The sequence below is a fragment of the Spinacia oleracea genome, chromosome 3 (assembly GCF_020520425.1).
Source record: "Spinacia oleracea cultivar Varoflay chromosome 3, BTI_SOV_V1, whole genome shotgun sequence".
NCBI classification, from domain to species: Eukaryota; Viridiplantae; Streptophyta; class Magnoliopsida; order Caryophyllales; family Amaranthaceae; genus Spinacia; species Spinacia oleracea.
The window spans coordinates 17828519-17840117 of NC_079489.1; the positions used below are offsets into that span (position 1 = coordinate 17828519).

An 11599-nucleotide genomic window follows, 5' to 3' on the forward strand; every position below is an offset into this window, starting at 1 on the left:
TCATATCAACGGCGGTGATAACTATCGAATTTAGTTGCTAAATATAATACGTCTAAAATATAAAATAGTACAATCATTGGCGGCTATAATTATCGAATTTAGTTGTTAAAATATTATAGAGTACTACAATAACTTTTTTTTTATACACCCTTATTTATATTGTATTGATTTTCTAATTATATGTATTCTAATATATTATGTAAGTACAAATCGGTTGATTAATGCAATTTGTTTTTTATAAATATTCTACTACGTACTCCGTATAATAGACTATAAAAAGATATATAATAATATTGGTTATATTTGTTAACAAAATATAGAAAAGATTTTACAAAATATTCCCCATGTATTGAGTGACATCTTTTTTTAGGAAAATAGAATCAAATACTTTTTAAAGTGAAAGTTAACAAATAATTTTTTTGTTTAATAATTTTTATATCTAAAAGAGAGGCGAATCAATGAGTGACATTTGTCATCACCACATTGATTTCCTCTCTTTTAGTATATTATATAGATTATTTACGACCAAAACAAATTGCACCTAATTATGTAAAGTGGTATTCAAATATTCTGATGAGGTCGATTTGGTAATTGTATATTTCCACCACACTTCATTTCCTGCCACGGCCACGAGAATTCTCTTCAGCAGAACTGCCACTGCGACTACGTTTGGAACTGGTGGCAGAAACTTGTTTTAGAGAAGGCATTAGGTAAGAAAAGAAACCAATCTTCGATCTACCTTCCCGTTGGGCACCATAATCAACCAACTTCTTCCATAGGTCTCCAACAGTCCATTTCTGAGATACAATCCATTCAACCACCTGCATCACATTGACATATTACAGCCGCAGCCTCTCATCAATAAGCATTTGTATATGATAATACTCCGTAAAAATAATAACCGAACACACTGATATAATGGGTACAAAACTTATAAGAAAAATGCATAAATGCGGATAGGGACATGAAATTAATCTCTATGATAAAATGATAACTAAAAAGAACACATTGATATAAAGTTTATGGTAATCTGGCATCAACTTTCGACAAAAGTACCCACAGAAGAGAAAAATATACCTGATCCAAATTCTGCACTTTGTCCAGTCCAAATGTATAGTATGAGACAAAAGGTATGGATGCCTGGGCAAAGTCAAACATCGGCAACAGAACATTAGATTTCATCGAAAAAGTCAGACAAACTTGTTAGTAACATTTATAATTTTAAGTTTGGACAAAAACCTTCCTTTTCTGTTCGTCTAATACAGAAAACCAGGAAACGAAAGCACTGGGTCAAATTTTCACCCCTTAAAAAGATATGTAAGACTCAAGAACCTTCTTTTTTCAAGCAACCCTAAAAAATTAAAAATGTAACCAGGAATACTTGCAATGTACACAGATTCAAGTGCATATAAAGCCACATAGTGTAATGTGTAACTGTGTAAGCCTCACCTGAGATGCAGAAACCCACTGTATCATTGACTTAAGTTGTGCATCTCCACCAAAAATACCACAGCCCCAGTTTCCAGTAGCAACCCCAACATTACTTTCATGCACCTGCTGCTGCAGATATTCAGTATGATCCAAAAAGCCACAGAATGCCTTGTTAACCTCCCTGACAAAATCGAAGTTACAGTATGTCACTTTACCTATAGACTATAGCAAACAAATGGAGTGGAGTAGTATTTTTCCTGACTGCCTCTATCAATCACCACAATACTCTAAATTAACACCATAAGCATCACTAACTCAAAATATGTTAGGACACAGAAAAATAAACGATCAATATCATAGTTACTAGGGAAATTATTAGGTCAATTTCAGACAGGCAAGAAACCTCAAGAGAAATTGGCTCTGATACTGTTTTGTTCCTGCCTTGCGCAATGCATCTATTGCAACAACTCGCGTCATGCGCCTTTGCAAAGCGTCTACTCCCCTTCTATCAATGTAATCACCAGTATATTGAAATGAAGCGTTGTACCTACATCAAATAACATGATTTCGAGATGAGAGTAAATATGAGAAAAACAATCATTTAACAAGTTGAATAATGTCTATACCCAAAAGGCCCAAGTATGAAACTATCAACAAAACCAAGCATATCTTTAGTAAAAACAGTTGCGTTCAAGTGGTTCAACCTTGATAAGGTATTTCAAGTAAATTTAACCTAATGTGAGAAAGATAAATATGTCAATCTCCTCAAAGACAAAAGGCTTAATCAGAACCAATGAATAACATGCCTGCCCAATCTGAGGACCATTATAAACATGCATGTCGTGCTCAAAAGGTTAAACACCAGATTCCATCAGCACTCACCCTCTGTAATTTGAGAACCTTTCGGCACCAACCATTTCTATTGCCTCGTTTTCTGACATAGAAGGCATAAAAAGCATGGAAGCAATCAGTTCAGGATTCATCATGAAACGGATTTCCTCCTGCAAAAGAAATTAACCAGCAATTGCAATCAAATCAGGTACTCTGTGACAACGATTATCGTCAGACAGATTAAAGATGGATATTTGTGAACTGCAATTTTTCATTTCCCCCTTCGCGTAATTCATAACTAATACATTAAGGCTTCAGACCATATCAAATAGAGTACACACTATCAGGCACGTCTTGATCATTTCGGGGGTCCCTGTACTAACATAAAATTCAGCCCCTCAATATTTTTAAGTTACGCACATACAACATTAATACTTCTTATACAAGAGTATAATACGAATAATATATGATCAACTTTTTTCATCTTGAAGTATTAATTTTTTATTTTATTTTATTTATACCGATAGGCAATAGAACAACAGTGCATCCTCCTAAGAGTGCTAGAAGAAAATTGGCATGTTTAATGGAAGTTACAAATTGGTAAAATGATCTTAATCAAACTTCAACCTTAGATAAAAGTTAGATACTACTCCTACATACTCTTTGATTAATCAAATTAATTGATTTAACTTTGAAAACTTCAAAAACTTATGCAAAACCCAGTCAAAAAGTTACATTATTGAAGAGGCTAGAGAACTGGCGCTGCAATTTTATGGGGAATTGGGACTTTTCAATTTTGGAAAGTGGAATTTTCATAAATTCTTCGTATAAGAGGCTAAGAGAGAGATAGATATGCTCATATTTAACCAGAGAAGTGAGAAAAGTAACAAAAACTTGGGTTGGAGTGTTGGACTGACGGACCATTTTGAATATTGGGCTCTTCTATTTTTTCCGGGCTTGTGCAATAGGGCTGTTTGCACTCCCTGTTAAACATCCCTGCGCACTATGCAATGTCATACAGAATGTCCCTCTTGTACTTAATGACAAGATGCCCCCTTAAAGTTTGTGGGTTCTACCTGGACACACCCCTTGGTCAGAACAAGTCCTCCTATAAATTCATCTGCAAAATCAACTTCTGAAGCCCCTGGAGGATGGTGCTCTATCTTGCCTGTAGGAAAAACCTTTCACAGGAAGGCAAAAACTTAGTCATGTATTTCATTAGTTTAATAAATAATGTCCAGAAGTTTAGATATAGTCATTGGCTCATAGCATAATTCATAAACAAACTCATGCACTTCTATTCCATGAAGTGTTACCTTGAACTTGCACAGGGGAGTCACAGAGTTAGCCCAAAATTCAGGAGAGGGAAGAGGAACAACAGATGGGTTCTGCTCCAGAGAAAGAACCTTCCTTTCAAAAGAAACAAAATTTGAAGGTGTTGATGAGCATATCCTCTCAAAATAATGTGTAATGCACTTCATTTTGTTTTCTTGTTTTGTATGATAGCTATCATGAAGACTCCTGAGAACACCATAAACAAAGTAAACGTATGAAAAATATTTGAAAATCAAATAGAAGAGGGAGGAAAAGTAGAAAAGGTGATATACATACGAAAATATTTGATCCATGTTGATCGCCCTCATGCATTTGGCCTTTCTATTAACAGTCGGAAACAAGCAAAAGAAGGAACATGACAGTAAAGCAGCAATAAGCTCCTATAAAAAACAAAAATTAATTGAACAAGTCAGGGATAAGATCAGCACAAAATAGAAAGGGATCAGAACCACCAAGACATGAAATCCTATTGAGAAATTCTGACACTTAAAGAGTCTTAATACCTCAATAATCCATCTGCACCCAATATAGCATTAAAGACAATTCCAAAATTTAAGGAACTTCAAAATGTAACGCACAGCACCGTTACCCTAATGCCTGTAACAAGGCTCTCACCCTATGGTAGGATAGTCATACGTAATCACAGATTTTTCCCTAAAGTTGCAAAGAGACTTTTTCTGAGTTCCGATAAACAAAATACACTACAAAATGTATCTATGCAATTGGAATTATACAGATTCTTCCCTTCCCCTGACAGTAAATATATCCCTAACAATAACTCACTGCCCCAGGGAAGGAAGTTCACACAAACAGTGTGATTAGTAACTTGACTTTAATGAGGAAAACTAAGTAAAAATGTATTAATTACTCAATTTTACCATGTTTGTTTATTTGGTGAGAAAACTATGGAAAAGTAAATATGTGAAATCCTTTTAGTTATAATTGGGCTATTTAGATTTCCATAGCTTTTCAAAACTGTTGGAAACTAGGGAAATCTTAAATTCTCTTATTAATTTCAATTAAGATTCTCTTATTAATTTCAATAGTTTTCCTTATGATATTTAACCAAACAATGAAAAATCAGGTAAAATATTTAACTTTTCTATAGTTATTCTCCTTAAACAAACAAACAAGTGAAAACTTGCTACCAACTCATTGTGACTTCAAACTCCCAATAATACGGACATAAGGGAGTTCCCATAAAGTGGCTAGTTCCATTTTTATCAAGTGGCGAACTGAATCAACAAAACTGAGCATTTAGTTCATTAGCAACAACTTCAAATTCGTGAAAAGGGTCTACTACTCCCTCCGTCCAAAATGTTCTTTATGTTTAGTAATTTGCACGCGATTTAACGAGAATTAGTCCGCATTGAGATTCCTTAAAAAGTGCGACAGATTAAATAACTCAATGAATTTAATTGGTTTAAATAATCCTTATACAAAATTTTGATAGAATATTAAAGCATTTATGTGATAATGTAAAAGGAAATGTAAAAAATATTTTAGGAAACACGAAATGGAATAGTTAAAGAACATTTTGGGACGGAGGGAGTACTAATTCTATCCCGTATTGAGTTATGAGCACATTCCTACAACTCGAAATCTAGAGATATGAGAACAATGTCACAACACAAAACTGAAATTACCAAACTGAAACTCCGATACAGCATTTGTTCCACACAATTCCAATCAATTCCAAAAAAAATATGTTTTTTTTTTGTATAAAACCCAAAATTCATATAAAAACAGTGTTAACAATCACAAATAGACGAAGAATTTTTCAACATATAATCAGAAATTTGATATATACCTGTCAAATCTTAACAATACCTGACTGAGAAACACGATTCCAGATTGCTGGGGTTCCAACAACCGAAGCCCGGTTGAAACCCCAGGAACAACATTATCACAATCCCGATAATGCGACTCCAAAAGCGCCGGCAATCGCAACACCAAATCCGCCATTTTGGGAGCGACATTTTCCAGCCATCGCCGAGATTCTTCCTTGGGCAGCAATTCATCAAACAGCTTCGCAAAACCCTTGTCAGTAGATTTCGCGAGACGATCCTTAGCAGACAAAGGAAGAGAACCCCGAACCCTAGAAATCGCAGCGTAGAGCCGTTCGCCGGAGTCGACACGGCTGCGACTCGGCCCCTGAGAAACTAGTTCAAGGGCAGCTGTGACCTGAGGGTTTGGCCATGCTAGTGAGCCGGAAGTTAGGGACTTCAATGGCGGGAGAAATGGGAGGACGGATTTGAAATCCGCGCGATTTACCATTTTGATGATGATGGGAGCTGAGGGTTTTGACTTTTGGGGTAAAAATTTCAACGCCCGGATGGTGCTCGGCTGCACATAGATCAATGTGCACATGCACCAAAACGCAAAATCACTAAAACAAAATGCAAAAAATAAAAAAGAATGTAATAAACTAAACAGAAAGAACATAATATAGAATAAACGAAAAGAATATTAATCAAAATCTGAAAAAAACACAAATATTAAAAAATCAAGTCAAATTTGCCAAAAACAACCTTTTATAACCATTTTTTTTGCAAAAAACAACCTTTTTATAAATGTTTTTGCAAAAACAAACCTAAAACTAAAAATAATTTGCAAAAGACAGCCTTTTGGCATTTTCAGGCATTGACTTAATTTTTTCCAGCTTGACTCTCACGTTTTTACTTCTTGCACCCACTTCCCTCCCTTTTTCTCACTTAAAACCATTTGGAGCCAAAATAAAACCCAAAAATTATAACCTCCACTTTCCCTCCTTTCTCTCTGTTCTTTATCCTCCACCCAAAAAAAATTACGTTCTTCTTGCTTTATCATTTGAATGAAATTGGTAGATTGCTGCTATACTAAGTGATTTTCGACACTCTACCACTAATTTTTTGTAAGTTTTGTTCATTAATTTTGCCTAATTTCAATGCGGGAAAGTTAGAGTTTTTTCCCAAATTTGTGAATTGATTCGGTTTTTTTGTTGGAATTGCAGGACCATGGCAATGATAGATTAAGCACTGGACAAAGGGAAAGTTGGTGTTTTTTCCACCAGCCTTGTTTCAAACCTGCAACTTTTTTACTTAAGCACTGGACAAAGGGCTACAAATATCTCACGTATTGTAATTTTATGTTTGCTTCGTACTTTACTAAAACACCAACACCCTATCATTGCCATGGTCCTGCAATTCCATCAAAAAAATCGAATCAATTCACAAATTTGGGGGAAAAAACCCTAACTTTTCCACATTGAAATTAGGCAAAATTAAGGAACAAAACTTACAAAAATTTAGTGATAGAGTGTCGAAATTTACTTAGTATAGCAGCAATCTACCAATTTCATTCAAATGATAAAGCAAGAAGAGCGAAAAAAATTTGGTAGAGGATGAATAACGGGGATAAAGAACAAAGAGAAGGGAGGGAAAGTGGAGGTTCTAATTTTTGGGTTTTATTTTGGCTTCAAATGGTTTTAAGTGAGAAAAAGGGAGGGAAGTGGGTGCAAGAAGTAAAAACGGGAGAGTCAAGCCGGAAAAAATAAAGTCAATGCCTGAAAATGCCAAAAGGCTGTCTTTTGCAAATCATTTTTAGTTTTAGGTCTGTTTTTGCAAAAAAAATTATAAAATGTTGTTTTTTGCAAAAAAAAATGGTTATAGAAGGTTGTTTTTGGCAAATTTGCCAAAAATCAAAGAAAAGGTACAAAAATGAAAAGAACATATTCTCTCCAAATAAACTATAAAAAGAACAAATATTTTTCAAAAAGAACATCATGTGAAAAATGCAACAGAAAAGCAACAAAAAAAATCAAGGATGGATCATATTATAAACATTAAAAATCGATAAAAAAATAATAAAAGAACACAAAATAATTAAAAAAAAGAACAACAACAACTTTTTATAAAACACAAAGAACAAAATCCAAAGAAAAAATAAATAAGAAAAACTCAAAAGTAAAAAAATGACAACAAATAAAGGAATAAAGAACAGCAACAACTTTTTTATAAAACACAAAGAACAAAATCCAAAGTAAAAAAAATAACAAAAACTCTAAATTAAAAAAAAAAAAATAGACGACAACAAATAAAGGAAAAAAATAACAAAACACATGAAAAAGAACAATATTTTCTTTTTCCTTATCAAATAAATTAAAGAACGTATTGAAAGAGACGAAAAGAACAACATGTCTATGTTCTAGTATTGGTAATATTTGTTCGTTTCAAACCATTAGGTGTTTTAATTAAAAAGACGAAAACTGCGATATTTGGATGCACATAAAACCAAATCTATATTTTTAATTAAAAGTATTTTTGTTATTATCCCGCGCATCAGATATATGTTCTTTAATTAAGTGTTATTGGTTCTATTCAAATGACTTTATGTTCTAATTAAGAAGACGAAACGACGATTTTTGGATGCACTTAAAACTAGATCTATATATTTTTTTTTAAGTATTTTTGTTCTTATGCCACGAATAAGATCTATTTCTTTTTTAAGTGTTATTTGTTCTTTTCAAACCATTTTATGTTCTAATTAAAATGAGAGGACAAATTTTGAAGAACTTTAAACCGGATCTATGGTATTTTTAATTATTACTGGTTTTTTTCCTATGCTTTATGTGTTCTTATTAAGAAAAGAAGACGGGACTGTAATGAAGTTGTTGAACTTAAAACCAGATCTACAATGTTGTTATGTTCGTTTACAAGTGTAGTTTGTTCTTTTAATAAATTGTGTTTTAATGGTTTTAATTTGGACTTAAAAACATAAATCTGTTCTTTTTTTTAAAAAAAAAAATTGTTCTTTTAATAAAAAAAAAGTACAATAATTGTGTTACGAGTTAAAAATATAATATCTATGTTATTTTAAAATTGTTTTTATATTAGTATAATTTTTAATTTTTTTTAAATTCAAAATGTGTTATAATTTTATAAAAATAATCATTAACTATATCAAAAAAGAAATACTTCGTATAAAAATTTAACAGAACAATCTATGTTGATATAAAAGAACAAACTATGTTGATTTACAAGAACAAACTATGTTGATGACACAATAAAAGTAAAGTTATGAAAAAAAACATAACAATTTGAAAAGAACATTAGAGGAAATAACAAGGAAGCCTACCTTAAACACTTGATCAACATTTATTAGCAGCATCAATATCTTTTATTAAATCTTAAAAAAATGATATCAAACCTCAAAAAATAGCATGCTCTCCTGTGATTCTCTTGCTTCGAAAATTAGCCAAATTGAACTAGTATTTTTTGTAGTTCACTCATTTTCAACAAACGAGAAGCAATACAGAAGAAAAATTAGAGAGAGAAGAAGGAGAAAATGTATTTTTTTACTCTTTCACTCCGTATCCCACTCTTTATTTCTCTAAAAATCCCTCTTATATTGAGAGAAAATGAAACCTCTCATTTTTCTCTCTATAAAATGTATTTCTAAAATTCTAAAATGACCAATGATTAAGATTTTGGAGGACAAAAATTATATATATAGAATCTGAGAAAAATAGAAAAATCAAAATGAAAAAAGAACAAAGTGGGAGAAATAAGAAATTCTTAAAGTGTGCATAATGAGAACTGTGCACTTGTTTTTGTTTTGTTCTTTGATTTTTCATAACATATGTTCATTTGTTATAACAGTCTTGAAGAACAAAAGAAGAAACTGAGAGAGCAACAAAGGTGGAAGAACTTCAAAAGAAGCTGGAAGAACAAGAGATAGACTCCTTTACTAGACTTGATAGGTTTGGGCTCGGGCCCATTTTGTGACTTGAAAGTCTTTAATTGGTTCATTCGATAAATTTATTTTGGACTAATAACATGGACTAGCCCAAATGTTTATGGCCCAAATTGTATATGATTAATTTTGATATTTGATGGGCTAAAATAATTAAAATGAAAATTTTATAATTTCAGTCCAAATTAATTAATTTAATTTAATTGTAATACACTACATTTATTGTGTGTCTACAATGGGTATCGAAGAACTTCATTAGTTTTGGATATGGTGCAAGGGCATAAATAATGTAAGACGATTCATTCTTAGGTCTTTGACGCTTTCAAATTTTATCTATATCTAATAGAATTTATGTACTTTGGGCTTATGTCTATAATAATTTTAAACGGTTTTCTTTATAGGACAAATTGTTTTTACCACCTACAAAAATCGAAAAAAAAAAATTACCATCTAAAAAACAAATATTTTTCCCCAGGTCTTCAGGTGGGTGGAACATCGATCACTTGTATGAAAACTTGGAATAAAGCGGCCATTGGCAAGCTTCTTTGGAATCTGGCACAAAAGAAAGACAAGGCTTGGGTACGATGGGTACATGAATACTATATTAAGGGGGAAAATATCACTCTTATGATCTCTCTTTCCCAAGCTTCATGGGTTGTGAAGAAAATCTTTGATTCTGTCAAGACACTAGTTGGTTGTCCTAGTGGTATTTCCTTCCTACAGAGTCAAACTTACTCAACAAGGGAGGTTTATTCTAAGTTAAGGACTTAAGGGGTTCTTTTGATAAGGTTGAATGGAGGAAGATGATATGTATCAACCCTGCAACCCCAAATGCATTTTTGTTAGGTGGCTTGTTATTCTTGATAGGTTATCTACCTGTGACAGGTTACTTAAATTTGGTGTGGTCTATGACCAAGCTTGCTGTCTTTGCAACAAAGAGAATGAAACTATGTCCCACCTTTTTTTTTTTTTTGGAAATCCTAGTGAGAAAACAAAAAAAAAAATGAGTGGGAAAATGTGGGAATATGAAAAGTCCCACATGGGAAAAACACAAACCATATTCAATGTTTATATTTGGGGTTTTGAGGGAAACATTTGTTTAAGAAAGCATGTGAGTGGCATGGGTGGTCACAACACACACACGCGCGCGCGCGCCGGGCCGGGCTCGGGCGAGGGCCGTGGGCCTTGGGCCTTGGTACTTGGTACTTGGTACTTGGTACTTGGTACTTGGCGGTTCGCGGGCGTGGGGTGGGTTTTGTGGGCCGGGTTATTCTTTTTGGTCAAGGGCGGTTTGATTAAATCAGAAGACTTAATCAACCCACTAACTTTGGAAACTGCTCCATTAATCACGTCATTACTCCCCACTAGCCGTTTTATGACTGTTGCAGTTCCCCATTACTCCCGTAACTTCTCCACTAGCCGTTTTTTGCTGTTACAGCTTCCCAAAAGCCTCACTATAAATTCATCGTTCATTTCCACAAAAATATACAGAAACTTACAATCGATCTCTCTCTCAAATTCCTCTCTTTCTGGGCAAATATTCTGGTCTCCAATCGGGGATTGTGAGTGCACATAATTCTCGGTGTCGTGTAAACCCTGGAGGGCAACCGCAAGCGTTCTACTGCATCGGAGGTAGCGCGGAATTGTCTTTTAGAGCAGTGGTCCGGCCACGGCACGACAATTGTTTCAGTTCGTATTACGCAATATCCAGTTAAGTCGTTCCAATTACTTATTTAGCTAACAATCTAAAAGACAATTATTCTGTTATGGCTATGAATATGTCGAAATTTCTTATTCCTGATATGTCGAAATTGGAACCTCTTGATGGGAAAAACTATAAACGTTGGGCTGTTAGGATGAGATTTTATTTGGAGCAAATTGATGTTGCGTATGTTATTTCTGATGTTGTGAAACCTGTTAATGATGATGAATTGCATGATTTTGAGGTTAAGTTTGCTAAGGATGATAGAACCTGTAAGGGAATGCTATTGCATCATATGTCGGATGTTTTGCTTGACATTTACATGGGCTATAATCATGCTAGGGATATTTGGGATGGTTTAGAGAAAAAGTATGGAACTGATGATGCCGGTACGAAACGTTATTGTGTTAGTAAATGGTTAGGTTTTCAAGTTGAAGATGATAAACCTATTATTGATCAGATTCATGCATATGAGAATATCTGTATTGCTATGGCTGCCGAGGGTTTGAGTATATGTGATATAACTCTTGCTATTGTTTTAATTGAGAAACTGCCACCCTCATGGAA

General features: G+C 33.6%; 1 protein-coding gene across 1 annotated transcript; it reads right to left on the minus strand.

Annotated features, from left to right (window-relative positions):
- Positions 1-283: 283 nt before the first annotated feature.
- LOC110785430 (poly(ADP-ribose) glycohydrolase 1) lies at positions 284-6120 on the minus strand. The gene is made up of 9 exons (XM_021989874.2): positions 5428-6120; positions 3874-3977; positions 3579-3783; positions 3339-3443; positions 2314-2432; positions 1835-1978; positions 1450-1612; positions 1078-1140; positions 284-821 (listed from the first exon to the last, which is right to left on the minus strand). The coding sequence occupies exons 1-9, from the start codon at positions 6040-6042 to the stop codon at positions 612-614; spliced, it is 1728 nt and encodes a 575-aa protein (XP_021845566.2). The 5' UTR covers positions 6043-6120; the 3' UTR covers positions 284-611.
- Between the last annotated feature and the right edge of the window lie 5479 nt (positions 6121-11599).

Coding starts and splice junctions, on each gene's coding strand:
- LOC110785430 (XM_021989874.2), bottom strand. CDS start 6,042: ATGTTCTTTCTGTTTAGTTTATTACATTCTTTTTTATTTTTTGCATTT. Junction 3,978..5,427: donor GAATCGTGTTTCTCAGTCAG/GTATTGTTAAGA, acceptor TGTTTTTTATAG/GAGCTTATTGCTGCTTTACT. Junction 3,784..3,873: donor AACATGGATCAAATATTTTC/GTATGTATATCA, acceptor TGGTGTTCTCAG/GAGTCTTCATGATAGCTATC.